The sequence below is a fragment of the Phytophthora parasitica genome, assembly GCF_000247585.1.
Source record: "Phytophthora parasitica INRA-310 unplaced genomic scaffold supercont2.39, whole genome shotgun sequence".
Classification (NCBI taxonomy): Eukaryota; Oomycota; class Peronosporomycetes; order Peronosporales; family Peronosporaceae; genus Phytophthora; species Phytophthora nicotianae.
Window position 1 is genome coordinate 394,961 of NW_008649025.1, and position 26,911 is coordinate 421,871.

At 48.5% G+C, this 26,911-nt stretch overlaps 13 protein-coding genes across 14 annotated transcripts; 7 read left to right on the top strand and 6 right to left on the bottom strand.

Moving 5' to 3' along the window:
- Nucleotides 1–3,337: 3,337 nt before the first annotated feature.
- Nucleotides 3,338–4,830, top strand: PPTG_14326 (hypothetical protein). The gene has a single exon (XM_008910910.1). It carries the CDS (start codon nucleotides 3,355–3,357, stop codon nucleotides 4,240–4,242), a length of 888 nt encoding a protein of 295 aa, XP_008909158.1. The 5' UTR covers nucleotides 3,338–3,354; the 3' UTR covers nucleotides 4,243–4,830.
- Nucleotides 4,734–5,715, bottom strand: PPTG_14327 (hypothetical protein). The gene has a single exon (XM_008910911.1). The coding sequence runs from the start codon at nucleotides 5,274–5,276 to the stop codon at nucleotides 4,836–4,838; it is 441 nt and encodes a 146-aa protein (XP_008909159.1). The 5' UTR covers nucleotides 5,277–5,715; the 3' UTR covers nucleotides 4,734–4,835.
- PPTG_14328 (hypothetical protein) lies at nucleotides 5,483–6,142 on the top strand (the record flags this gene model as incomplete). Its single annotated transcript, XM_008910912.1, has 4 exons — nucleotides 5,483–5,710; nucleotides 5,773–5,861; nucleotides 5,920–6,002; nucleotides 6,078–6,142. The coding sequence occupies 4 exons, from the start codon at nucleotides 5,483–5,485 to the stop codon at nucleotides 6,140–6,142; spliced, it is 465 nt and encodes a 154-aa protein (XP_008909160.1).
- A 292-nt stretch (nucleotides 6,143–6,434) lies between these two features.
- On the top strand, nucleotides 6,435–7,435 carry PPTG_14329 (hypothetical protein; the record flags this gene model as incomplete). The annotated part of the gene is made up of 4 exons (XM_008910913.1): nucleotides 6,435–6,504; nucleotides 6,580–6,995; nucleotides 7,066–7,264; nucleotides 7,332–7,435. The coding sequence occupies 4 exons, from the start codon at nucleotides 6,435–6,437 to the stop codon at nucleotides 7,433–7,435; spliced, it is 789 nt and encodes a 262-aa protein (XP_008909161.1).
- PPTG_14330 (hypothetical protein) lies at nucleotides 7,364–8,267 on the bottom strand. The gene has a single exon (XM_008910914.1). It carries the CDS (start codon nucleotides 8,188–8,190, stop codon nucleotides 7,747–7,749), a length of 444 nt encoding a protein of 147 aa, XP_008909162.1. The 5' UTR covers nucleotides 8,191–8,267; the 3' UTR covers nucleotides 7,364–7,746.
- A 1,251-nt stretch (nucleotides 8,268–9,518) lies between these two features.
- PPTG_14331 (hypothetical protein) lies at nucleotides 9,519–9,914 on the bottom strand (the record flags this gene model as incomplete). Its single annotated transcript, XM_008910915.1, has 1 exon — nucleotides 9,519–9,914. The coding sequence occupies one exon, from the start codon at nucleotides 9,912–9,914 to the stop codon at nucleotides 9,519–9,521; it is 396 nt and encodes a 131-aa protein (XP_008909163.1).
- A 1,551-nt stretch (nucleotides 9,915–11,465) lies between these two features.
- PPTG_14332 lies at nucleotides 11,466–14,542 on the top strand. Of its 2 annotated transcripts, XM_008910917.1 has the most exons (5): nucleotides 11,466–12,083; nucleotides 12,149–12,298; nucleotides 12,362–12,490; nucleotides 12,564–12,616; nucleotides 12,683–14,542. In XM_008910917.1, the coding sequence occupies exons 1-5, from the start codon at nucleotides 11,499–11,501 to the stop codon at nucleotides 13,530–13,532; spliced, it is 1,767 nt and encodes a 588-aa protein (XP_008909165.1). In that variant the 5' UTR covers nucleotides 11,466–11,498; the 3' UTR covers nucleotides 13,533–14,542. The 2 variants fall into 2 exon arrangements, with proteins under 2 accessions (XP_008909165.1, XP_008909164.1); XM_008910916.1 differs by having other exon boundaries at nucleotides 12,149–12,490.
- Nucleotides 13,194–15,439, bottom strand: PPTG_14333 (hypothetical protein). The gene has a single exon (XM_008910918.1). It carries the CDS (start codon nucleotides 15,089–15,091, stop codon nucleotides 13,655–13,657), a length of 1,437 nt encoding a protein of 478 aa, XP_008909166.1. The 5' UTR covers nucleotides 15,092–15,439; the 3' UTR covers nucleotides 13,194–13,654.
- Nucleotides 15,440–15,861: 422 nt separating this feature from the next.
- Nucleotides 15,862–17,100, top strand: PPTG_14334 (hypothetical protein). The gene has a single exon (XM_008910919.1). It carries the CDS (start codon nucleotides 15,976–15,978, stop codon nucleotides 16,948–16,950), a length of 975 nt encoding a protein of 324 aa, XP_008909167.1. The 5' UTR covers nucleotides 15,862–15,975; the 3' UTR covers nucleotides 16,951–17,100.
- PPTG_14335 (hypothetical protein) lies at nucleotides 16,897–19,498 on the bottom strand. The gene has a single exon (XM_008910920.1). The coding sequence runs from the start codon at nucleotides 19,488–19,490 to the stop codon at nucleotides 17,082–17,084; it is 2,409 nt and encodes an 802-aa protein (XP_008909168.1). The 5' UTR covers nucleotides 19,491–19,498; the 3' UTR covers nucleotides 16,897–17,081.
- Nucleotides 19,499–19,620: 122 nt separating this feature from the next.
- PPTG_14336 (hypothetical protein) lies at nucleotides 19,621–20,932 on the top strand. The gene has a single exon (XM_008910921.1). It carries the CDS (start codon nucleotides 19,651–19,653, stop codon nucleotides 20,839–20,841), a length of 1,191 nt encoding a protein of 396 aa, XP_008909169.1. The 5' UTR covers nucleotides 19,621–19,650; the 3' UTR covers nucleotides 20,842–20,932.
- A 1,007-nt stretch (nucleotides 20,933–21,939) lies between these two features.
- PPTG_14337 (hypothetical protein) lies at nucleotides 21,940–22,374 on the bottom strand (the record flags this gene model as incomplete). The annotated part of the gene is made up of 1 exon (XM_008910922.1): nucleotides 21,940–22,374. The coding sequence occupies one exon, from the start codon at nucleotides 22,372–22,374 to the stop codon at nucleotides 21,940–21,942; it is 435 nt and encodes a 144-aa protein (XP_008909170.1).
- A 476-nt stretch (nucleotides 22,375–22,850) lies between these two features.
- Nucleotides 22,851–26,773, top strand: PPTG_14338 (hypothetical protein; the record flags this gene model as incomplete). The annotated part of the gene is made up of 4 exons (XM_008910923.1): nucleotides 22,851–24,213; nucleotides 24,280–24,339; nucleotides 24,402–24,561; nucleotides 25,456–26,773. 4 exons carry the CDS (start codon nucleotides 22,851–22,853, stop codon nucleotides 26,771–26,773), a joined length of 2,901 nt encoding a protein of 966 aa, XP_008909171.1.
- Between the last annotated feature and the right edge of the window lie 138 nt (nucleotides 26,774–26,911).

Genomic DNA, 26,911 nt, shown 5'->3' on the forward strand with positions numbered 1-26,911 from the left:
AATACCATCTCGATGCAAACACACCTCACGAAAAAGCGGTAACCGGCTAAACTATTCTCAGCGGAATTTCTGCTTCATGCATAGTTTATTTTGTACAGTAAGGCGGCGGCACCCTCCTGGGAAGGCCGGTGGGCAATGCCGGACGTTGCTGAATATTCAATATCAGTGCTGGAAGACAAGGTATGTCGGCCCCCACGGATGCGGCGACCGATGATGGCAACAGCAAAAAGCAAAAGCAAATTGAAGTTAATGAAACAATTGGCATAACGAAGATACGGTGGACACGAGGTGGCGCTGTATGGCGCTACAAAAGTTGATGACCAGTAGGCTTGTATAATTGATCCAAGTAGGATCACCGGTATGTGGAATTTTAGTCGACTATCTACATGCATTTATCACCTTACAGTACGTTATTACCGCAACAGATACTGAAAGTCTAGAGCAGGGGAGGCGGGTGGAGGTCTGCCTATCTGTCTGCGGATTATGAGCTGTTCTTCAAATTCAGGATTGGAATGGATCGGGGACGCCATTTGCAGTGGGGGTTGAGACGCAGGAGTCAACAGCGACACAATGTCGACTCTCAATACCCCAGAAAGTGCGGAGGATTCTGCATTGCTAACTGTACTCTGAAGTTGGCTTTCGGCTGTTACTGTTGCTCCTTGCGATTGGAAATCGTTAGTATGGAAATTGGAAAGTCCAACGTGTTCCGACACTACAGCCTCACTGTCACCAGCAACGTCGATGTAATTAACACCGAGACATTCTCTGCTAGCGGCCGTATTGTTTTCACAAGTACCGTTTGTACTCTCTTCCAACGGGGCATTTTCAGAATGAAATTCATATAGAAATGCCTCCACCGACGAATTTATGGCATCCAACCCAGGTGATAAAGTGAGGTTTCCTCTGTCGTCGTAGGGCAACAACCTCTTTCGGCATATGAAAGCGTTCTCTCGTCGTTGCAGCGTAATATTGAGTGTCCCGCTGGTTTTGCCCTCTTATTGCGTGAGATTCGAACTCTACGATCCTTAAATTGCATGTGCAGACCACCAACGGCTGGCACACTAAGCCCCAACGCCATACGACCACATATTACATGAGCGCAGGACAGGAATTTCTTGTAGTAGGCACACATGCACTCAAAAGTGCGAGTACGAACAAGCCACCCTCCTGTCGGCATTCCAGTATGATGCGCGCGCCGGACTGACCATTTTACGGCTAGCTTATAGAATGTTGCTGCCGTCTTTTACTTTTATTTCCATATCCGTCAGGCATCCTTCAGAACTGACGAGATCGTTCCCTGTCGTAGCGCTCTCCACCCGAGAATCACCAATACCAGAAATGTCTAGAATATCACTGTTATCTCGCTCTTGGTCACCAAGATACCGAACACGAACGACCGATTCCTCAGGCGTACGAAAAAACTGCTACCCGCTGGGTTGTGACAAGAACTTTAGCCAAGTTTTGGCTTCTTGCGGAGGAATCTGAAGCGACGATCGCTGATGAGGTGGTACACAAATCGAATAGTCTTCCGCAATAGTAAGAAGCTTCAAAATCAAGCGTCTTGTGTCTACAGCCTTTCGCTGTGTATATCTCTTTATGCTCGCATTGAATACTTCGCACGGGTTGTTCGTTATTGCGAAACCTCCAGGCGAATGGTAAATTTGCCAGCGCCAGAAACGACTTTGCAACCAGTGACTATAGAAATAATCAGCAAAATCTCGCAATCGAGAATCACGTCTCCATTCATTCATCGCCAGATCCATACCGATATCAGCTCTTCCTCACTAAGTGTATAGCGCATATCCAAAATTCCACGATAAACAACTCCACGGGTCAAATCGGGCAGGTGCCGGATGCGCTTACTCACTTTGTATAATACGTGAAAAAAGCACAGCAAGTACTTGAAGTTGCCGAAACCAGCAATTTTCACCAAACCATTCAGCTGAGCAGCTTCTGCATCTCCCATCACAGCGTCAATTCTGAGAGTTGCCTTCATATGTGCTTGAAATACTCTCGCAAAAGCTCCGATAGCCTCGTAATATTCACTTTCAGTTCGGTGGCTAACTAAAAATAAACCAACAAGATGGTAGATACGGCGCTTGTCGGTGAAACCGCACGTAATAACCGGGTAAGCAAGATCGCTGAGCTTAAACGTAGCGTCCAAGTGAAAAATAAGGAATGGTTCCTCGCTCTGTAGTGCCAAGATGCTTCGTAATAGTTTCAAAGTATTGATCCCCGAAATCAGTGGCTGTTCATTCTCTCCATTTGTATTTTTTTACAAATGGAAATCCATCCTCATCCTCCATGTTCCCAAATACGAAAGCTGTTTCAGGATCCGTGTCGGCCAAGTATGCCTTCGTGCGCACGAGTTCCCGCACGCGTAAAATCGAGTTTTTCGATCCTTGAAGCCAGCGTATATATCGGACACTACGCTGAACCTGGGCATATGAAGGATAGCCTAGCACTGGTCTCGGGACATCAGGTGCTCGCAGTTAGGTTGCTCCAAATTAGACGAGGTGGAACAGCGTTTTCATCCATCCGATGAATGAACGCCTTCATTTCTGGGGTCACTTTTGGGCGCGGTGGGACCGCACAAGCAGCATCACCGCGTATGTGAGCAGCTTTGTTGGTAAGTATTATCCAGAGAGAGCTTGTAGGGCACTGGCGTACTTTCCATCGAACACGGCATCTCGTAGAGACTCCGGTAGGTTGACACGTTACGCTCTTGCAATGCAGATGTCGATCAATCATTTCGTGGTCTCCAGGTCAAATAGAACACACAAATGTCCTCACACCACGCACGACAGAGCAGCAGAACTATTCCCATCGATACTTGACATATTCATCCTCGCTCCGAAACTCCCCAAGTTTTGACCAGTTCTGGGATGGAGGCATGATACTGTTGTGGTAGGTCTGCTAGTTTCAAGTCTTTGAATGGTATCCGTTGTGCTAGATGCAATGCCAGGAGCGGACTGGCTGGTTGCCAATTGAGTGGATCTGCGAGTCGCAAACTGCGACGCATGTGAGTCCGTTCCATGTGCACGAGCCAGGTGTGTACTCCATAGGCCAGTAATATATCTACGGATGGACTGTATAGCTTGTCCCTGTGTACTGTTGTCAATTTGTGTCTACCCGCTGCACATTTGTGTCTACTGTCACCTACAAAAGTGTCTATTGTCGGCCTAGACTCGACTCCGAAAATATTCACCTGGTCGTAACAAAAAAAAACCATGTTAATAATTAGTGTGATCGGGGTACGGTACTCTACCCATCAATTCCGATTTACCCATCAAAATTCATAAACGCATGTTCATCATAATCATAGTTTAGAAGTTGTCATCTACTTTTAACACAATGATATCGCGGCGACGAGAGATCAAGTTCGCGCTGATCGTGGCTTCGCAGCTGCTCCTCTTCGGGCTGTTCTTGTTGTATGCGCCGCTCCATGAGGGCGGTTTACTCAGCGATCATCTGCCGTCCTCCAGCTCGCTTCGTCGCTGCATCTCCAGCGCGCACCGCGACGCTCGCTACGTCAAACCTGGAATGTGTGTCACTGCGGATCAACGGCTGCATGCTCTGGAAGATCTTGTATACGCGCTGAAGGTCATGTTAGAGAACGCTAATGTGGTGTATTGGGTCGATAGCGGCACCTTGTTGGGGATCTACAGAGCGCGGCAGCTTGTGCCGTGGGACTACAATGCCGATGTGGGTGTAACCATGGCTGGGTTGGAGTATCTACGCACCACTAATAAGGGAAAGTTAGAGGTGCCAGATGGATATGAGCTTACAGTGTTTAATAGCTCACTGTACGAGGCTGGAGAAACGTCGACAGCCGTACCAGTGAGGTTTGTCGACACCAAGTTCGGATTTTATGCCAATATTTTCGCGTTTAAGGAGTTTGAGGGACTATTTAAGGACGATGTGAGGCCTGCAACTGCGCCAGAGGTGGAGGAGGAAGTCGTGGGAAATGGAGTTGTTGTTGAGAGCCTTATCGGACCAGAACCTTCCGAGATCTGGCAACGATGTGTGCACTGTCCCGCCGTTGGGGAGGACGAGGATAGCGAAGTGACTAGGGCGCCGAATGCTACGGTGGCCAAGCACTTTAGAGTGCCAAGAGATTGGATCTTCCCACTCAGGATGTGTAAGCTGGAGCTGTTTGAAGTGATGTGTCCAGCTCAAATGGCACCGTACCTGATGTTCATCTTTGGGAATAGGTTCTTGACTCCGGAACTGTGGGAGTAAACCAACATTGTCGCCCTTGCAATAGCATATTTTGGTACCGTCTCTCATCTTCGTGTACGTGCTGATCGTGGCCTTCGAAATGCTCAAGTTGGAAATCATGACGGTCAAAGTGATTAGCGACTGGAGCGAAGCTGTAACATTTCGCTACGCTGCAATTGAGTAAAGAAAATGTGATACCGAGCGCTCAACTGCCAGGTCGGCGTGGCCAACTCACTACAACAGTTGAAACGGAAGTTCAGGATTCACATTGTGTCATTTGCTGCGCTTCTAATTGCCAGTACTTGTTACCGGCCTCTGGATATGCTTCGAGCATCTTCATTTTACCACAAGCGACGCTCACGCGGAGGGTATACAGTGGATGTGCCAATGTACGCAGTCTGATGGGATCATGGTGCAGCACATATTCCGCTCTTACATTCGGTCGTCTCGTACCCGATGCAGTAGCCACTAAACTCTCGGGGCCGACTGTGTCGCCACTGATGTACTAGTGCCATTGATGGAAATCTGAATGTAATGCCATTGTATTTTTGATGTTATACCAACAAACGCAACGTTCGTTCCAAGATGGTCAGTACTGTATAGACCAGATACAATCAGCTTGTTCCCCACGGACAAGGTGTGTCCTTGCCGTTCGTGATCTTCTTGCTCGACTCCCAAATGATAAACGACGAAACTGCGTCGTTGATCTTGTCCAGCGTAAAGTCCTGGGGATAATTTCCCTCAATGTCGTTGATGTATCCATCCGTTGGCCAGTCTCGACTGTCACCCGTGCAGTCCTTACCAGTAAAGAAGGCGATGCGTGACTCGCCGTTGAAGCTTCCTTTCGTAGGTAGTCCCTCCCACTTGACCGAGGACGCTCGGTTGTCCCAGCAAGCGAGATTGTAGCATCGCTGAGTCTTAGAAATGCCCCACGGGTAAGTCGAGCCTTTGAAGTACACGTCTGAGTAGAAGGTCACAGTGCCGTACCAAGCCGACGCCAAGTTGGCGAGGAATCCAAGGATACAGATCGAGAGGGTCGCAGAGGCGTTCATCATGACTGGAGTCTTGTCGAAAGCAAGCAAAAGCGAGAGTGCTGTCCATGTGAACGTTGTTTCTTAACTTGCATCAACAGTGGTTAAAAGCTTGGAATCAACAGCTAACATGATTCATTGAGCTTGTACAATACTTTTTGTAACCATTTTCGAATTTAAGAGCATTTACACTTAAGTGCGATAATTACCCTAAGAGCCAAGCTGTCACCATGGAGGCCGACGGTGTGAAGGACGAGCTGGCGGCGATGCAGCTGGGCGAAAGCGGCGACGTGAACATGGCAGACACGGATGCCACGGATGCGGGTGTCATCACACTTGACAAGGTGTCGCTGCTGCAGGAGAGCGTGGACAAGATGGCGCTGAGCATGTTCAACGCTCTGCGACTACTGCCCGCAGCAACCGGAGATGATGCCAAGAATCAGGAGACAAAGGACGCGGTGAGGGTAGTTAGCAAAGAATTAGAAATAATTTGGGCGCTAATTCGTTGTTCTGTGGACAGATCACGACGCTGGCGAACGACGTTCTGAAGATGGTGCAGGAGACTGACGCGCTAATTGACGACCTGCCAGGACTCGACAAAACGGAGGCGTGAGTGGCGTTGAAAATCTGTTAGATGGTCTGATTCTGATGAGTTGTGCTGCTGTAGTGAGCAGATGGAGGAGCTGCGAAGGCTGCAAATTGAAAGTGACGAGGAGGCCCAGACGCTGCGTCAAGTTGCTGAGGAAGCAGGTATTAATCTATACGTGTGGAATACAATGGTAGTTGTGCTGATATGTTCTTTGCTTTGCCTTGTGTCTGGTGCAGAACGGTGGATGGATCGTGCACGAGACTCACTTCGTGTCATCTCGGAGACACGTCTGCGCCGCTGATCTTTATAGAATACCGACCAATTGTACAAGTTGGTCATCACTACATGAAGACAACATGAGACGTCTCAATTACTTTGGTGCCTTGATGCAAAGGACTGATTCTTCATTAAGTGTTAAGTGAAGTGACAACAGCATTGCTGTTGCTGCAATTTCTTCTTACGAGCATGCTTACCTTGATAACACGTGATTGGTCAGTAAAACCAAAGAAACCAGTGTGATTGGCTAAAACAATTGCGTATCATGGTCCGACTCACTTTGCAAGAGCATATTTACCGATCACCTAGAGAAGACGATGGCGGATATCCACGGCGGTCGAGTGCTCGCAGGTGAAGACAGCGAAGAGGACGACGAAGATGAGGAAGGTAGTTGCTATCTCTGGCAATTAATATCTCTATATCGCGACAGTTTGCGCTGATATGCCGCCTAATTGAGTGCAGAAATGAGTTTCCAGTTCAACGGCTTCGGCTCACAGTCGGCGTCGGCGCCTCGCTTTGCTGTTCCCACGGTCGTAGCACCATCAGTAGGTGCTGAAGGCGAGGAGGACGAAGAGAGTGACGAAGAAAACGGTGATGCGGAATTTATGGTGACAGAAGTAGAGAAGGAGGAGAAAGGGGAAGAGCTAGACAAAAATCACGAGAAGGAAAAGCAGGTCAACAACGAGGAGGTGGAGACCTCAAAGACTAAACAGACAACTGAGGAAGATACAGAAACGACAGTGGAGAAGCAGGAGCTGTGGAAAGTGGATGAATCAATAAACGGCATTGAGGTCATGGGCAACGCCTTCGTTGGCACGGTGCAGCCCTCGCTGGACGCGACGATCCACCGGATAGCCGAGTTGAAGGAGAGTCAGCGGGTACAGTACTAACTTTTCCACCGAAATGTGGGCTGATTCAAGTAGACTGACAGCGGTTTATTTGGTGCAGCGACTGCTAAAGATGTTGGTGGAACAGAACGCTGGGCTTCAGTCGAACAAGCAGCTAGAGGATGCGGCGGTGGTGCTGGAGAAGCTGCCGTTCTACGCGAAGAAGTTGCAAGGGATTAAGCTGGCGATGCAAGAGATCTCGGCTTGTACAGAGAAAATGAAGCGACGTGCTGATAGTCTTCGCATCGATGCGCAATCCTGTACGTAGTTTGCATATCCTGGCAATGATGTGATCGCGCTCATTTGTAACCTGTTTGCGCGCTGCAGATGCGATTAAGAAAGAGAATAAGCGAGACGTGCAGTCGCAGTGGAACAAATTGTATGCTGCCAAGAACGCTCCAAGCTCCGGGGCGTCTTCCAGTCAGTCTTAAGTTACCTGTCAAGCGGAGGTTAGAGCGTACAAGGCGCGACAGACAATATAACCCCGTGCCAATGCATTACCGCGCTGCTGTTCCGTTGCCCTGCGTTTCTCTCTTCAACCAGAGGACAACACTCAGATGGCTACATTGGTCAATTCGCAGTGCAACACACACCCCAGGAACTCCATCGTGTCCAGTATTGCAAAGCCAAAAAGTCCTTATATGTAATGATAGTTTATTCCGGCCACGAGTTGTTCGACATCGGCACGGCGCCCTGCCAGCCACCCATTCTCTTGTCCTGCGCTTCGCGACCGCCCTGCCGCTTACTGGTACTTGAAGTAGAGCGCGGCGAAGGCCACCACAGCCGCCAGCACGGCGTATAGCGGGCCGTTGTCACCGCTGATGTCCTGTCGACCGCTAGCCGAGACCTTAGAGCCGCCGGCGCTGGTCTTGGCGGCTGCCTCCTTCTTGACGTCGCCCTTGATCTTGCCGATCTCGAACTGCTTCAGCTGATTACGGGCGTCATTCGAGTGGCCGATGTCCTCGAACTCGTCGGTGGCGTCCTGGCCAGCCACGTCCACCATAATCTCCGGGCCACCGGGGTGATCGTCGAGGAAGGCCGTCACGTCATACACCTTGCGGATGCCGTCATCGCGAATAACCATCCAGCAGTCCTCCGCCGTGTTGTGCGAGGCAACGTCCTCCAGCGTGAATTCCTTTACGGCAGCAGCCGGTGCGGGCGTCTCGGGGGCAGCAGTCTCAGCCATGGTTCCAGTTTGTACGGATTCCGAGGGTTCGTGCGTAGCTGCTCGTGCAGAAATGATGAAATGGACCTGGCGCGAAAACTCAATCAGTGTACTTTGGTGTCTTGAACGCCTGTTTAGGGCAGAAAGTAGCCCCACATTACGTGTACCACATGATAAGAGATGATGAATAGGCCCAGTTCCTAGATTAGGAAGTGGCTACGTGGCTGCAAGGACAAGTTGCTGTCATATGTTGAGCACCACCACCAAGTGCGAAAGATGGATGCTCTCCCGGTGATGGCACGAGAGAGAAGGTTATTGCATTGTGTTGCTGCGTTGCAGCGTGAAACTGAATCACCCTCGTGCAATGCTTGTCAACCACTGCTCTTGAAGTGAGGGTGGTGCTGCAGCTCTGCCAATCAGATTGGTGACACGTACTTTGCCTTTCAACCACGTCAGACAAGTTTTTTGTTGAGAAAGAATTTCACACGCCAATTAGAGCTCATGTCGTAAAAATGAGCTCTGCCTATGACCAATGGTCCTAGACTTCTGTATATCAACAGGCTTTGGCCTTTTGTGCCCTGTGTTCACACAGACTGTGTACTCTACATGTACCGATATTTACACTGTGCCTAGCTTCATCCACTTCTAACAAAGCCGCGTCGATACTTGAGTAGTAAGTACATTTACAAAAAAATAATCTGAAGCAATACATTTAGTATTACATGAGGTACAGCGAAATTGTCTATTGAATTAGGTTATTTCACATGTCAGGCGAGCTTCGAGATTGGAGAAGCCTTCACCAATATGTACCGTGGATATTCCCTGTAGTTTCACATCGACAGCTTGACTACTCCAAGTCCGCAGTAGAAATTAGGCCCACAGCAGCGCTCTCAAGTGACGGGGTGAGCGATTCCTCTCTTGCGACGGTGCTCTAATTTGTCCGACTATTCGGGGCATCAATGCACGGAAAAAGTCCCACAGGAAGCCATTCTTCGCGGTCTTCAGTTTTGTCTTAATTTTGACAACCCACCAGCATTTCCGGGTACTGAGGCCACTAGTTCTTCTCGTCCGCCCGGGCATCATCTTCTTCAATCGAAGATCCGTTATCGATATCCGGGTGATCTTTTGTCATTGTCGAGTGCAGCATCACGTACTTGTCGCCGAAATTCTGGATATACACACTGTCAAGTATGTCGTTGGAGTCAGGCGACGTGCGCAGAAACTTTCGCTTGTATAAGGAATCGACAGGTACTGATTCTGCGCGGACACGTTTACGACTAAATTGCAACTTTTCGATTTAGGTTGAATCGTAACAGTGTTTGTGACAACTACGTAAATTTTGAAGGCGTCTAGGCTTTTAAATGGAGTTCGCTAAATATCTTGTAGTATCTAGCGAAAACCGGCGTGTTCGGACTGCTTTCGAGAACCGGCTTCGACATTTTCAAACCCAGTAGGACAAACACAACCTTTGGATCTGTTTTTGCATCCAGCCACTGCTTTAGCTTCAAGTCTTGAAGCTCTTGCGCGATCTTTCTCGTCCACACAGACTTTTTTGGTGCTTGAATCGACTCAGATAGCTTCGCAACTCCGTAGCGCTTGGTCAGCTCTGCTATGACAGGCGAGCTTGAGAGTTTGTTCTCCTTACCGACGAGTCGACCATACTGAATCCAAATGCTCAATTTCGGATTAGCTAGAAGCGCAGACAACTCGTCGTCAAGCTTTAGTATCTTGAGCACTTCGTCCATGGTGAATGAGTATCCGAGCCAATACTTGAGTTCCTCGGGAACTTTCGCTTTTGATACTACCGCTGCGCTTCATCCCTCCATCTGTCAAAACCTCCTCTCTCTCTCTTCATTCTTCTCCTCACTCCTCGCGTTAATACTCTGCAATAATCGACTACTATGGTTTCCAGTCTGATCACCAGAATAGCCGAGTTTGAGATTCTTGTTACCCCGGAGGTAGCAGCCGAATTGATGGAGGACATAAGGGCAATAGCTAGCACTATGCAGTACAAACGCATGGCATTCGTGTTACTTTGAGAGGGTGACGGCTGCTCCAGCGCTTGTGCCGCGCAAGCGCACAAGTTGTGCGTGGGTGTGGTCAGGGAATTACCGAAATGAAAATTTGAGTCATTGGCGTCACAATGACTCATTGTGACGCCGATCAGCCTGGTGAGCAAATCGCAAGCTCCGAACGCACATACTTTTGCGCTGACACGTGCTCGCACATCGGGAGTGAATTGAGTATAGTACACCGTACATGTACTGTATTCCCGATCTGCTTGTTCGAGAGTAAATTACATGTTTTGTGCACGCTGGAAGGCAAAATAAGAGCGGAGGAGAGCGAAAAGGAAATTCTACCGTGCTCGTTGTCAAAACGAGTATACCGTCAATTTTCTCCAAATATTCGAGGCAAAAAAACTATACACTATCACTACTGCAGTGAAGAAATATAGCAGAAAGAAGCTGCAAGTATTACGAACAGTACAGAATGTGAGGAAACCACGCAGGGCCAAAATCTCGAGATTGGCTACAGTTTTCCACGTGGCATTGTACCTGCTACAATGAATAACTGTCGACGCTTGCTTTTGAGAATGCATGTACCATACAGGTATTCTCAATAGCAAGCGTCGACAGTTATTAGCTCCTTTATAAGTGTGACCAATAAATAGTCAATAGAAGTGTTGTCTGAGTATCGCGTTGCGCACAATGAATTATTGCTACGAACGATGGTGGTTGAAGATAAAACTCGGTCTCTAAAGGAAAGAACATGTGAAGATCGTAAATTCTCAAAAGCACGTAATAAAGGGATGTCACGCGAAGCGAGTCTTCAACGTGTGACACGATCAAAACAGAACTCCAGTTCGCAATTTGCCTTTCACTATCCAAGGGTCTATTATAATAGTACATCTTGGTTAAAAAGCCAAGTATTAGTATGCGTCTCGTGATACTGATTCGTGTAGGAGGCTCCCTTAATCTACAAACAGCTTTTTCTGTATATCCCAAATGGAGATTCCAGACATTGACCATCAAAAATATTTCGAGAGATCTGATTGGCCATAAACAAAAGATGTAAACTGGATGGCATTCAGACGAAAAAACCATTAAAATGTTAATTTTTTTTCGTCTAAATGCGTTCCCGGCCAATCAGCATGCGTACCGACGAGTTTTAAGCACTAAAAAAAAGTTAATAGACAGTCATCCTAGCCAATCAGCATGCGTACCGATGAGTGTTTTTCGAACAATATCTATTAGATATTGTGATATTCAATTATGATATTCACTATTGTTATTTGAATTTTCGATAAGCATCCTAGCGACACGTCCAGCATGCAGCGTCGTCTCTTGTCTGCAGCGCTGGTGCTGTCCACCTTCTTGAGCATCTTCGTACGTACAACACTATTCACTCACTCTGCTACAGCGTTGCAGATACCATCGCAATCCCCCGTCAATGGTGACATGGAACAAGTGGTAAATGTCATCGTAGCCGGTGCCACGGGGGATTTGGCCGCAAAGTATCTGTGGGTAACGATGTTCCGCTTGGCGTTACAAGGCAAATCAACCTCCAGACGGACGTTTCGATTCTTTGCGGGGGCATCGGATAGCTTGGAACGAGGAAGGATATGGCACAAGAACTTTTTCGATGAGAAGTTTGCCGAGAGAGTATGCGGAGTTTTAGAGGACAATATTTCGGCAGGTCAGCTCAAGTGTCGTGAGTTTCTGGAGATGGAATTCAAGCAGAATGTGCAGTATGCACCACTGAGAACGGAGAATAATTATCGAGAGTTGGGGAGAAGATTGGCGGAGGCGAATGAAAATTTCACAAGCGGCATGGATGGGATGCATTCCACGCAGCGTTCGAGCGAAGAGGGACGGATCGTGTATCTAGCCATCCCGCCTCAATTTTTCCTTCAGGTATAGTAAATGGTCGTGATAGCCAGGTTATGCGTCAATTGGTGTTGACGGCGTTTATTAATTAGAGTTGTGAGCTGATTCATCGCTACTTGAGACCACAACGGGAGGAGACTGAAGCTGCTGCTCCATTTCTGCGGGTTGTGGTGGAAAAACCCTTTGGTCGAGATCTTCAATCAGCTCATAAACTTGCTACGCGTCTCCGGACAATATATACCGTAAGTCTTGAGAATGGAACATTTGTGACCAGTATTCCTGTCTCTGACATCTATTGTTTCCAGAATGACGAGCTGTTTGTGATGGACCATTACGCTGGCAAGCCAGTAGTTCATGCAATTCGCAATTACTTCCAGCTAAATGCAGCTGAACTGCATCCATTTTGGAACTCAAATTACATTCACGACATTCGCGTACGTGCCTTTGTATTCCAGTTCAAAACTGTGAAATAATGACTCATAGTTGTTCTATTGCGCTGTTCTCCAGATCGAGATGACCGAAACAGCAACATTACAAAACCGAGTGCGTTATTTTGACAGGTAACTACGACTGCAAGAGTCTTCATAGGTATTTATTCTCTGACTCAATGACTGGAATTATTACAGCGCTGGTATCATTCGCGACATCATGGTGAATCACTTGCAACTGCTTCTAAATGTTGCAGTAGCACCGTCCTTTGACCCTTCAATTTATTCAACGGCGCACTCTTCCGATGCATTCGCATCGAGAGTTCATGACGCTCAAATCCGATTTATCGAATCACTACATACGCCCAGTCAGCAGATGCAACAGCCAGTTTTTGTCGCTCAGTATGACGAATATGCTGCACACTACGAAGCCGAAATGAACCAAAGCATCGACGAAAGCGACCACTTCACACCGACAGCTGCCTGGATTGAACTAGCAAGCTCACTAGAAGAATGGAGAAACACCGCATTTCGCCTTGCTGCAGCCAAAGCCACTGCTGAACGCCTACTCTCAGTCACTGTCACCTTCAGAGCCGGCGTATTTCAAGCTCAACAATGCTTTTTCGCTGTTATTATTCAGCGAGCACTCAACGCCAACCCAAGCGAGGGCCACAGAATAGAATGGTCTTGTGATGTAAGTAAAGTGCTACCCGATCTCCAACTTCCAAGTGGCTGGGAGTACGTGGATGTTGATGATCAACGCGTCATTACCTCCAAGAAAGATGACCATGGAACTGCTACATGGGAGTTAGGAAATAAGCCTTCAGCGTACGATTTCTTACTGCGAGAAATTGTAGATGGCGCTATTGAGCACTTTGCGGATTTAGACGAAGTGGAAGCTGCGTGGACACTTTGGACTCCAGTGGTAAATGCAGCTGAAGCCACACTGGACGATCGGAAATACGCGTCATATCCAGTCGGAACGTCTCCATGGTACTCAAAACCACGTTCATCGGAGACATCTCAAGAATTCAAAGAAGAGCTTTAACCAACAAAATCTTTACAACTTCCACAAGTTCTAAAGGATAATCGAAGGCGAAAACTTTCGCGATGCGTGGTGTATTTCCCCATTCGGTCTCTATCTTCAGGTTCTACACCACTTTCTTAGGCTCATGCATTCAGTGTGCCAATAGCGACTGCAGTGATGACAAAAGTGAGAGCCAGGAAGCAGCTAGCGAACGGGACTGAGCTCACAATCGGCTCTGTGAACTCGGTGATCGCTGCGCCCGGGAATCCCCACACTTGCTGGCAGTAGCGACTACCGATGACTTGGAACCAGCAGGGAATCGTGAGTCCCAGTAGAAAGCCGAACAGTCCTGCAATGGCGAAGATGAAGTCCAGACGTTTGAACACGATAGCGAACAGAATGGGCGGCACTGCAACCGACAGTCTGCACAGACTGCGTGTGATCTTCTCACCGAATCGATCCGTGAGATGTGACGGGAAGGACATGAGCATGTTGTCGCCCACTGTGACTCCAACCATCGGGTAGGCCGATACGACGTTGATGACGGGGAAAAGCAGAATAATGAGCTGGACGATGATCCCCACAGGGTTCGAGTGTTCGCACTCTTCCCATCCATTTCCACAGCCAGTGTAGGAGCTCCACATGAGCGTCGCTAGTGGATTAATCTTGTCAAACGAGAGCGCTCCAAGCAGACCCACAAGCAGGTAGCAAGTACCAGCAATTAGAAGCGCAGCAAACGCCACGAACCGCGCTTTAGACTTGGGATCCAGGGGCTGTAGGGCGTCTGGCATGTTGTACTGGCAGTTGAGAGCCAGTAATGTGGGTCCGAAGGCCTTGCCAAAGTTGCCCCAGTTGACTGTTCCAATGGCAGCATAGCGAGACGCTACAGCGTCGCTCCCGTCGCTCGCCACTTTGACTGTCATGGTGATCAACATTAGTGCGAAGGCAACGATACGGTATACAGATAGGAATTTCTGTACTAGCGCTTGATCGCTGATATCCATGAGCACCATAGACAATACGATGGCTGAGAATATTGCCATGAACACGTAGTATCCCTCCAAACAGCCACTGGACGGGTCTTCACCGTATACGTCGCAGGACTCGCCCAACACGTACGTGAAGAAGAGCGAGGCTGTAGACGACGAGAAGACAGACGCGTATGACCAGAGCGAGCCGATGCAATACGAGCCCATGACCAGCTGCACCGCTGCTTTGCCCAGTCTTCCCACGAACATTTCGGCGATAGTAGCGAACTCGAACTTGCGGTACGTGATCTGATGACGCGGTGCGCCGCCGCCAGTTGCTGCACACACTCCTTCAGCACGTGCGAGAGACTCGAGAGTGTAGTTCATAGTGAGGAGAGAGCCCAAGACGCCCACGATCATGAGAATGAGAGCGAGAACGATGCCGCCTTCCATGAAGGCATACGGAAGACCGAAGCAGCCTGTGCCGATCACGTAGTTGAGTGCCATGGCCAGCGTCACGGCTGGGCCGTAGGGCTTGACATTCATGTGGCCGTTCTCCCATGAGCCACTGAGGCTGCGCGTCAGCAGGTGCGTACGCTCGGTAGCCGCCATGACAGTAGAGGAGACTTTGGCGGAATGAACGCTCGTTCACGAAGATACGTCACTTAACCCTGCGAAAGATGATTGTACTGATTCAGAGGTGGACAGACGGCAGAGGGCGGAGAGCAAGAAGATCGGCAACGTTGCGGTGAAGCGATAGTGTTGGTGTGGTTGCTGTAGAAGCATGAAGTGCTGCGGTGAAGCGTGGTGTTGAGCTGCCAACAAATTCTGCAGTGACGCTGACGAGGGTGGAACATAATGCTCCTGATAAGGTACACCTTCAATTGCTGGACAAAGACTGACATACAGCTCAATGCGTCGCGTGGCATCGTTTGGTCATGATTTGCACTGATTTCTTTGTGTGCCGAGCTCTTGCTTGTTGGACATTGTTGGACATTGCCTATGGAAGAAGCCATGTGTCTTCGTATCATGCGCGAGCTGACGGGCGTTGGATGGCATTCAGACGGGAAAAAAACCATTATCATTTTAATGGAGTTTTTTTCGTCTGAATGCCATCCAACGGCATGGTTCATTTGGGTTATTCGGAACCCAAATCAAAAAAGTCAAATTGTGGGTCGTGATAAAATATGCTTGGATGGCATTCAGACGATAAAAACCCATTAACATTTTAATGGGTGTTTTTCGTCTGAATGCCATCCCGACCAATCAGCTCGCGCATGTCCCCGAATCATTTTCAACAGGTCTGGAGCAAACATTTAGATACACAATAACCCTCCAAACTCGTTTGTTAAACCCTCTCTAATCTGCTAGTTGAAGATCGCACGTCGGGTCCGCTTCGTAAACACGACGTATGACGCACGAAAGCCCATCAAGTCTGAAGACCCACGTCAGTCTTTTATCCGCGTCCAAGTCACAACTTGATCCCCCGAAATTCGATGCTGCGTCTCGTTCTTCGCTCGCTTCCTCGCTCTACGCCGTCGCTCTTGGCGCGCGCCCTTGCCACCTCCGCGGGCGACATCAAGATCCAGAAGGTGGGTATGGTCGGTCTGGGCCTCATGGGCCACGGCATCGCACAGACCGCAGCCACCGCGGGCTTCGATGTCGTGGCTCTTGACGCCAACCCCAAGGGCCTCGAGAGCGGCATGAAGCGTATCGAAGGCTCACTGAGTAAGCTACTGAGTCGCGGCGTGAAGAAGGGCACGCTCACGCAGCAGCAAGCGGACGAACAGGCCGCTGCCACGTTGGCGCGTATCAGACCAACCACAGAATTGGCCGAACTAGCAGATTGCGACCTCGTGATCGAGGCCATTGTGGAGAACGTGGAGGTGAAGAAGGAATTCTACGCGAATCTGGGCAAAGTAGCCAAGCCCTCGGCCATCCTGGCGTCCAACACGTCGTCTTTGGCCATCTCGGACTTTGCGGGTTCCTCGGGTCGTGCGTCGCAGGTCGTGGGTCTTCATTTCTTCAACCCCGTGCAGCTCATGAAGCTCGTGGAGGTCATTCGCACTGATGCCACAGATCCCAAGATTTTCGACGCCTGCAAGCAGTGGGTGCTGGACATTAACAAACACCCAGTGAGCTGCAAGGACACACCGGGTTTTATTGTCAACCGCCTGCTGGTTCCCTACTTAGCTCAGGCTATTTCTCTGTATGAGCGTGGAGATGCCACGAAGGAGGATATTGACGTGAGTATGCAATTCGGTGCTGGCCACCCCATGGGACCTATTACGCTGGCGGACTACGTGGGCCTGGACACGACACTCTTCATCCTGGAAGGATGGGTGCGTGACCACCCGAACGAACCAGCGTTCTTCGTGCCGGAGATTATCCGTAAGAAGGTGGCGGAAGGCAAATTGGGACGCAAGACGGGCGAGGGATTTTACAAGTGGGACGGCGACAAGCGTCTATAAACTCTGAGAATCTCAAGTTTTGCGTACTGGAGCAAGATTTATCTGGATGTAGGCAATTGTCCGCGTCGAAATAACTGAAAAAAATAGCATTAAGCGAAAGTTGAAATTCACATTAGGTGCCTGGAATGAAGTTACAGGCGAGATGTCGCCACGGACTGGGCAGTAGTCTCGGCTGGGTACTGCTGGTCAACTTCGATGTACCAAGCAGCAAGCCACGCACGCTTTTCAGCCTCGCAGTTCTGTGAGATCCTGGCAAAAAGTGCACTCTTCAGCCGACGCAGTACACTAGGATTGCTCTTCCAATGTAGAAGGAGCTGTTCGATTTCCATCGCACAAGCCTTCAAGACACTCAACGGCGTCATCTTCATGAGTTCAAACACCAATCCAGCAAGATACAAGCCATCGGTCTCCCTCGTAACAGCAGTAGCTTCCTTTGCCGTGTCTTCTTGGTCAAGTAGCTCAGTACTACGTTCACAGCATTTTCGGATCGCCCACAGTACCATTCGCTGGGTTGTCTCAATGATCTCGCTATCCTGCCCCAACTTCATCGTGAGAGCTTCAGAGTAAAATAGTGAACCAAAAATGTTACCGCACGCCTTGGTCAGATCTTGAGGCGATGCATTAGCTGGATACGCAGCCAGCGTGACTTGTAAATAATGCGGGAAAACCGTGAAGAGCGGAGTGAACTGACCGAGATGTGACAGACACACACCAAGAAACCGATGAGCAAATGCATCCACCGGTTCGAAGACGTTGTAGAGACCTGAGAAGACCACAGCAAGTGCATTGTCGATCAGAGGTGCACATTGGAACAATAGAATGCGGAGCTTGCGTTGAATCACAAGACCAACCGCCAGCGTCTGGCATCCAGCTACAATATCCATCTCAGGAGGGATTAAGCTGGTCGTAGCGGTCAAATGCATTGCGAGAGAACGCAAGATCGGCGCGAAAATCGAGTCAGGAGGTGTCGTTTGCTCCAGCTTCACTTCCAATTGCTGTGTCACTGACTGCATGGACGAATCGGCAGTGGACGATGCACAGACTTCGCGTGCGAACTCAATCCGAGAGAGGGCGAGGAAGGATCGCGCGAGATGGCTTGTAGATTGCACTTCTACCAGTGGAGCTACGACACTGTAGAACTGTTTGATGTACGCCACTATATCCGATGCAGAAGCGAGTAGACTGTCATCGTGGGCTGATGAATTAGCAGAGAACTTGAGCTGGTTTAAAACGTTCGCACGGAAGAGATCTGACGGAAGCACAGTTTGCACAGTCTCCATTAGAGAGAGGTACGTCTCGCGTGAAGACTGGAAAAACCCGACCATCTCCTCGATACAGACTTCCGTCATTCGTAACGAGAATTCTTGTAGGACAGCGCTTGACGGCTCAAGAACCAAAGTCTTCAATCTCTGCTGAACTTGCCTTTTATACCCCAACAAGGCAGCATCATCGTATGGCTTTAAGCGTGAAGAGAGAAGCTGCAAGTTGACAAGTCGCATGACCACGAACTGGCAGAGCAGCGTCGCATTCCCCGATTGCAACTGGACAGCGGTCGACGTTCTCGCGTCGTCGAGACATGCGACGCCAAGCGCAAACGCAACAATGGTAACGGGGTTATATGGCTGCAGGAATCCTCCACGTGCCAACTGATCGACAGTCGCAGCACTCATCGTCTCCAGATACTTCGTCGCTTCACGGCTTCTTCTAGTCGACGTCAATGCACTCAAAACTAACGCTGTCAGTGCTACACTTGCAGCGTTCTCTTTAATCTTCTCAGCCCCCAAGTTGAAAACTGCAAACTTTAACCACGCATCCACCAATAGTAAATTGTTCGTCGAAGTTTGAAGATACCCCCGAAGCGGTGTAGCTACATTGGCAATGAACACGAGTTCATACCCACGCATCGCAGTCGACATCCAATGTAGGAAAATCTCCACCAATCTCGGCACCGCGCCACTAATTACACTCGCGGAAGCTCCATACAGCGGCCTGACCAGCACCGCATTCCACAGCTCGCAACTAAAAGACAATTGATTCTCGCTGTCACAGTGCGCACTTGACGTCGGAAAGTCACTAGGTGCTTGTGATGTCGCCACCAATTGCGCAAAGCTCTCCACCTTCTTCTCTTCCTCACAGCAATGCAGCACAGCCAGAGTGCAGCCCAGTTCCACCCAGAGCATCCAGAGCCGCGAGTTCATTGGCGTCTTCATCGTCTGCTGCAGTTTGTGCCACTGCAGAAAGATTTGAGATAATTCCGTCACCACTGGCAGTTCTGCTGGCGCCTCAACACGCAGTGGCGACGTCGAGATCTGCCGGCGTATCCATCCCAGCACGCGTGTCATAGCCTGTTCCAGTTCGTCGTGGTTCTCAGCCTCAAGCAGCTCGCAGGTCGCGGCATGCAGCAGACGCAAAGACGAATCGATCTCTCCCATCACCAGCGCCTTCAAACCGGTTGGTCGCGCGTCAAAAGCGCGCGGCGCGGCGTCATCCCAGACCTCGTCGGTCATATTAGCAGTAAGTTGCTTGAACTTGACCGTCATGTCAACATTCTTTCATTGGTTAAATCTGAGCTCACATATTATTGGAGGATAATTTTTCTAATCTAATGTATTCTCCAATCCCGAGCTATCTTAAATATAACCAATGAGACCGATGTTTAGTTTACGTTGGGCGTCCATCAACGTCACATGCCAGCCTCCAATGTGTCATTCGATATCTGATCCCAAGATGGCATCTTCGGTACCTCCAAGCGTGACGGAATTCGTGGAGAATCTCAAGCTGCAGGCCCAGCGCCACAGCGTACTAGCGCCCGTCTTCGCCCTGGCGCTCGCTCGTTTCGTGTACCACCGTCGTCGTGGCCACCTGGACCAATTGCGTCTCCACAGTGCACTGAGTCGCCAACTGACCGTCGAGTTCGATCACTCCCACCACGATGATGCTGTGCTCCACAGTCCAATCTCAGCTCCAGCTGAAGAGTGGCATCTCGTGGATGGAGATGGCACACAGGCACAGTCGCTGGTCTATTATCCAATGGACAAGCCCGAAGGACACAATGTTCTCGTGCTCGTCATCCCTGGCAACCCCGGAGTCCCATTCTACTACCTTCCACTCATGCAGGAGCTCGTCAAGAAGCACGGACGTCATCACGAAGTCCGCTGCTTGTCACACGCGGGCCATTTCATGCCCTGGAAGAACAACGGCCGCGCTTTCTCTCTCCAAGAGCAACTTGAACACAAAGCCTTCTACCTCCAACACCGTCTACGTGACGATCCGACGTTGCAATTCGTAGTTATTGGCCATTCAATCGGCAGCTACTTTGCACTGGACATTGCACGGCGATTCCCTCAACAGATCGCCAAACTGGTGCTCATGCAGCCGACTATCATGCACATGGCATTGTCCCCTAAGGGCAAGCAGATGATGCCGCTGTTCAACCACTACGAGCGTGGAGTGACTCTGGTTGGAGCAGTGGAATATCTAGTGCCTTCTGTGCTACGTCGCTGGATTGTACGTTGTGTGGTGGGATCTAAAACGTCGGAGACGCTGCAGTTGGCGTCGCTGTCACTGGTTAATTCGAGTGTCATGCGTAATGTATTGGGAATGGCTGCAGATGAGATGAAATACGTGACAGAACTGGATAATGAGCTGATTACAGAGTTCGAGAGTAAGACTTTGTTCGTCTACTCGACGATGGACGAGTGGGTACCAGCAGAATTCGTGCAGGAATACCAGGTGCGCTTCCCGAACGCGCAACACCGCGTTGTGCCACAAGCTCATGCTTTCATGATGGAAAAGAACGGAACGCGCGACATGGCTGCTCACATTTCACAATGGATTAGTGAAGCTCTCGATGGCAAGCAGGTGTGCGAAGTCGATGCTACTGCAGCCTAAACCTGCCGATTTATTACTGTTTGATCTGCATGTCTAACGAAATTGAATAATGCTTCCTCATTGTGAACGAAACTACAAATTACTTGATGTGATTGCGTACGAGTCGCTATTGTTGCCAACGATTATTGTTTGCTTCCTGCGTCACCAACTCGAACTGTGTAGATCACCAGACTAGTGGCGTCTAGTGTGTCGCAATAAACTTGGGTAATCACTAGCAATTCTTAACGTACAGCCTCATCCTGTACACCTTATTACCATTGCGCATGACAACAGGAGATGGATGCCAACATTCAATAACCTTATTCCCAGTCGCATTAACCAGCACGAGCCACGAGGCAAATATCGAAGTGCTTGGTAAAAAAAAGCAGCATCTCAAGCACCAATCTAGGCAATACTAGATCGTCGCGATGCTGAGGCACTCGTATGAGCCTTTTGACTGCATCTGCAAGGTATTTATTAACTGTAATTATTGTAGCAGCATAATATTGACTTGCTACAACTTAATCACCCCATTGAGGCCATTACATATATAGAGCTGCTTCGTGTATAGGTCACGATGTGGCTATTTTTGTAGAGCAGTAACCTTGGTTTGTTTTACGACTGCCCCTCCAAACAAACAAATGGGCGTCAAATTCTCGTTGCTGCGAGCTCTTACCCCACGTAGTACTTTGGGCAGACGACTTCCAGCAAGCTCTATCGGCAGTGGTGCCTGTTACTCAGGTCTATTTTCGTAATATAAATTGCGAATAGCTTTCAATCCAAACTTATTACATGTTAATTTAACATGTCAAATCCAATTGGGCACCCGAATCAGGTAAGGTTTTCACCTGGGGGTACCCGATATAAATAATCGTTTCGATTTGGATACCCGATACAAGAAAAGAAGTGCTTAAGTAAAAATAATGCAGAAAGTTGATCTGAGTTTTTCGACGATCAAGCCGTTAAATAGCATCGTGATATCAAGCAAACGACATGAATACAATTGCAGCCAACTAGTGAAAGCTTTGAGATATTCCAACTACCATTGAATCCCTTAATGACTACGTTGGAGCGTTTGTTTGACGTAAACGGCGTCAGTTGTTCGCTGTTTTTAGGAACTCACCCCAAGCAGCACTTGAAGTCCCAAGGACACGGCAGCGTATACGACTTTGCCTCCTTGCTAAACTGCCAGATCATGAACGAAGTGATGTCGTCGTCGATGCCGTCCAGGAAGAAGTTGCCTGGAAAGTAACCAGGGTCCTCGATCTCCCAGTGGCGTACCGTGCCGGTACAGTTTTTACCGGTGTAGAACGCGATGCGAGACTTGTCGTCGAAGGCACCCCACTTCACCAAACCACTCCATTTGGCAGACGTAGCGCGGTCATTGTAGCAGCTGAGGTTGATGCACTGCTGCGAGTCGTCGATGACATACTTGTATGTGCCGCCACTTTTGTCGTGCCAACGATTATTATAAAAGGTGACGCTGCCAGACCAGGCCGTCACTGACCGCAGCCTGACCAGGAAGATTATAAACGCTGCAAGTATTGCAGGCATGTTGTCTGTACTGAGCTGTCCTCCCCAATGTAGATCGAGAAATGCTCAGCTACGTTAACCACTTGGTACAAGACGTCATTAGAGGTAATATCTTCCAAAGAATTCAAGCAAAACTCAATCACACAGTCTAGCCATTGAATGAACATCTTAGCGTGATATACTCGCTATTGTGCAATCGAGGGTCCTTTGCTTGCACCAGGAATTGTTGAACACAGTCTTGGTATAAAATATATTTTCTTACACTTTATTGCCCCCCAAGAAAAAATAATAATTGCAATAACAATAATAAAATAATCCATTCTTTGCGGCTACTAGTACTTACTTCTGTTAGATATTCTTGCTTTCAACGACCGAAATAGTCCGCCTCCAGGCACGTCCTCCACGAGTATTAATAGCTGTATCGATACATGTCCAGCTGTTTGAATTCATTCAAGTCTTCACGTCGTTACCATAGACTTCTATCGAACGCACACGTCATGCTCTTCCATATCCTGGCTCGGCTTCTGTGGCCCAAATGGAGCTTATTCGCCAACATGTGGGAGTCCATGCAAGTAGAACTCCATGGAATCTACTCGACCGCGCGCGTGTTACAATTGGCAAAACACGAACGCACATCGAATTGGATTCATGATATAGCGATTTTGTTCGGCATCCCGCTTCCGTGTGTGGCTGTCACTGTGCTGATCGATGTTTTTCCGCTCGCTGATCCCACCGACTCCATAGACGCCAATACGATGAGCTTTGTGCGAGTGTACTACAGTTTTGTTGTATTTAGTCTTGTCGCTACGCATCTGGTCCGGACTGTGATGCCTTCACGATCATTTACTGTTATACGAGCGCTGCTTAATGCACTTGTGATATCGGCTATTACTGTTTGTATTCTCTACGGAATGACCCGTTCAATTGGCTTTCCGTTGCCATTTTCAGTTTTGACGGTATCACCCGCTTGGACGGTACTTACTGCGATTTTCGTGGTTGTGGAATGGGCCGCACAGATTCGGAGCAACCCTGACACTCAGCAAGCTGTCATCACCTTAATCAAGTTGTGGATTTGCGACGCGCTGATGGTTTTTATTTATCCAGCATTCTTTTACATTTTCACGACTTTGTCCCTTGATGGACAAAGAGCATTCGCTTTGTTATTACCAGTGATCAAGTTGATTATGCGAAATCTCTTTGCCCGTGTCACTGTTCATTTTAGTGATGCAACCCCTGAATTCGTTGTATTTCACGCTGAAGTATTCAATTCACTCTTCATGTCATACTGTATGCAGAAGTCTCCGTCGATATGGACAACACTGCAGATAACTATCGCAGATGCACTGCTTACAGTTGTTTCACTGCGTGACATCGAGAGTGCTCGCCGTGGCTTAAAAAGCTTGGAGCGACGTATTGACAAGAAAAAAGGCTGGGGGCGTTTCCACAACTCTGCTCAAAATGGCAGATATTTGGAACAGACAACGCTCGATCGAGCCAGTACACTACTTCAGCAGAACGAAAACCAAGAAAATACTCGGATATCCTCTACTGCTGATATCGTACGAATAGCGTCATTTTGTGATCGTGTCTTGAACGATGCTAAAGCTGAAGGAGAAGAGGTGGATACTAGGAAAACGGTAGTGATGCCAAAAAATATGGATCCTTCGAGCTCTTTAGCGGGTGGTATGGTCCGTGCTACGGGTGTAGCCGTTCATCCGATCAGTAATGACCGGACCGATATTGGGTCTAGCAACATGTCGATTACTCTACGATACACGTGCAAAGTACGACGTCTATTGTATATGGCGGAATTTCTCGTTCTTTTGAACTACGTCGAAGTATTCATCCCACTGGTCTTCTGTAAGTACAAGTACTTTCGCACTGCTATGATTCGGCAATTACTTATCTATCGTTAATTGTGAGCAGCACTCAACACGCTTGCCACGTACCACCTACCCAATCGAACGTACTATCCAGCATTCGATGGTATGGATGAGCACCAGCTCATGCAAACACTGCAAAATGTGATGTTCTACTTTTTACTGCAGTTATTCTCCTTCGCGATGCTGGTTTTTACGTTAAAAAGAATGTTGGGGTTTTCACCGACCCGGCAACTGGTATTTGTCCTGGAGAAACAATTTCACAGAGTGTACAGCAGTGTTGTATTTTGGGTGTTCTACAATGTCCAGGCATCACTACAACACTCAGGTGAGATTTTTAGTATTGCCGAAGATGTTGGGGATGCGTCGGGTAGATCTTGGACTTTAACTTTTTTTCTCGTAGGGTACGATTACAGTTTCCAGTTTGCTTGGCTAGTGTCCAAAGTCCAAATACCAAACAATTCCGAATCAGTTTCTAGTATGACCAATGCAAGATAACGAGAACCTACTATGTGTAATAATACGACGCACTTTGAAATAGAAAATTGTAACAGTTAAGAGCTTGGTTCATGCGTGGGGCACGTTTAATCAAGCTTTAAGGTTAATTTTGAAGATCAAATCAACAAAGTGTGGCACAACTGGCGCGTTGTGATCACACCACACAAAGTGAGACCGTGATCTCAAACGTCGTAGAAGGTTGTGATACATGTACTATTATGGCTATGCTTTGTAGAACCCATAGGCTGAGATCCCTTATCGCATTGTCACGCATAAAAGTAGAACAGTCAGTTCGCAATTCGCCTTTCACCGCCCAACTTCGCCTTTAAACCAACCTGACGTCGGACTGGACGTGCAGATCGACCGTGTACTGCGACTCACCCATCGGTTATGGGCAGTAAAACGTATTTCGCTGTTGGAGCTACCTTCCTGGTTGCTACTATTATAACAGGGGGTCTGAAGTAAAAAAAACACTGTCTCTTAAAATTTCACTTTAGCAGAGAGTACGCGTTTTTTTTATTACCTAGCCAGTACTAGTATATCACTGGCAATGACTAATTTGCCTATCGGTAATTCAAGCCGTGCATCCAACTCATATCAAAACGATAGATACATGAACAGGTAATACGGCGTATACAATCCCGGGATAAAGTGTACTTGCCATGAATATACGTGTATACCCAGCTGAATGATTACTCCGCTGATACCTTTATAATACCACCAGAAGGCAGCGTTCAACCATCAAGTCCCATTCGCAATTCAGTAATGTCAAGATGCTAGCACCCGGCTTTGCTCGATATTCGTCGCCCAATACGTCGTCGCCATCATTGCCAGACATTTCGACCATGATTCAGACATTCATGACAATCAAGGAGCACGCACAGAACTACAATATCTCCACCCCACTCTTCGCATTGATAGCAGTCGCTCGTATCGTGTACCAACGCCATAAAGAGCAGTTGGAGCAACAGCGACAAGATCGTCCCCGCTATTTGATTGCCGATTCTGACACCGACGATGATGCCACCGATGAGGAAGGCGAAGCAAAGAAATCGCACGGTAAACTCCCTTCTCCCGTTAAGGAGTGGAATGTCGTGGCCGAAGACGACACCAAGACCCTGTCACTGGTATACTATCCAGAAGAGGAGGTGAGAGAGGAGACACCAGAAGAAGACATGGAATCGCCCTTAGAGAAAGTTTTAATTCTCGTGATCCCGGGAAACCCGGGGAATCCGTACTACTATCTACCACTGATGCAGGAACTCGTCAAGAAGCACGGACGTCGTCATGAAATCCGCTGTTTATCGCACGCGGGTCATGTGATGCCCTGGAAAAATCACAATCGAGATTTCACGCTGCAGGAGCAAATAGACCAGAAGGCATTCTACGTTAAGCAGAGACTACGTGAAGAGCCGACACTGCGTCTTGTGGTTATTGGACATTCGATTGGGAGCTACATCACTTTGGATATCGCGAAGAGATTTCCTCAGAACATTGCGAAGCTGGTGCTGATGCAACCTGCGATCATGCACATCGCATTGTCCCGCAAAGGCAAGCAATTCATGACTATGATGAACAACTATGAGTTTGTAGTGATGTTGATGGGAGTTGTTGACTACCTCGTTCCAGTATCGCTTCGTCGATGGATGGTGAGACGTTCGGTTGGGTCTCATGCTGAAGAAACAGTGCGACTGGCATCTTTGTCGCTTGTGAACTCCTGTGTTATTCAGAACGTACTGGGGATGGCAGCGAACGAGATGGCAGAAGTTGTCGAATTGGATGAGGAGTTGGTCACACGACATGAAGACAAGATTTTATTTGTCTACTCAACTGTGGATGAATGGGTGCCGGGGGAGTTCATGCAAGAGTTCCAATTGCGCTTTGTGAATACACAGCATCGAGTCGTACCTAATCGTCATGCCTTTATGATGGAGCTTGATGGTACTCGCAACGTGACGGAGCATATCTCGCAATGGATTGCTGTTATTCTGGACGAGAAGAAAGAAACCGCCAAAGCAGTGCTAAACTTTCTTGCCTCATAAAATTATATCTTTGAAATAGAGGCTTTCGTTGTGACGTATTGACTACCTTGCAGCCATCACTCAGTGAGTTATCCACCTTGAGACTGCTTCTCCTAAAAGTTGCTGATCAACTGAAAAAGAAAAAAGATCATCAGAAAA

Coding starts and splice junctions, on each gene's coding strand:
- PPTG_14335 (XM_008910920.1), bottom strand. CDS start 19,490: ATGACGGTCAAGTTCAAGCAACTTACTGCTAATATGACCGACGAGGTC.
- PPTG_14327 (XM_008910911.1), bottom strand. CDS start 5,276: ATGATGAACGCCTCTGCGACCCTCTCGATCTGTATCCTTGGATTCCTC.
- PPTG_14336 (XM_008910921.1), top strand. CDS start 19,651: ATGTGTCATTCGATATCTGATCCCAAGATGGCATCTTCGGTACCTCCA.
- PPTG_14332 (XM_008910916.1), top strand. CDS start 11,499: ATGCAGCGTCGTCTCTTGTCTGCAGCGCTGGTGCTGTCCACCTTCTTG. Junction 12,084..12,148: donor CGCCTCAATTTTTCCTTCAG/GTATAGTAAATG, acceptor TTTATTAATTAG/AGTTGTGAGCTGATTCATCG. Junction 12,491..12,563: donor ATTACATTCACGACATTCGC/GTACGTGCCTTT, acceptor GCTGTTCTCCAG/ATCGAGATGACCGAAACAGC.
- PPTG_14330 (XM_008910914.1), bottom strand. CDS start 8,190: ATGGCTGAGACTGCTGCCCCCGAGACGCCCGCACCGGCTGCTGCCGTA.
- PPTG_14334 (XM_008910919.1), top strand. CDS start 15,976: ATGCTGCGTCTCGTTCTTCGCTCGCTTCCTCGCTCTACGCCGTCGCTC.
- PPTG_14333 (XM_008910918.1), bottom strand. CDS start 15,091: ATGGCGGCTACCGAGCGTACGCACCTGCTGACGCGCAGCCTCAGTGGC.
- PPTG_14326 (XM_008910910.1), top strand. CDS start 3,355: ATGATATCGCGGCGACGAGAGATCAAGTTCGCGCTGATCGTGGCTTCG.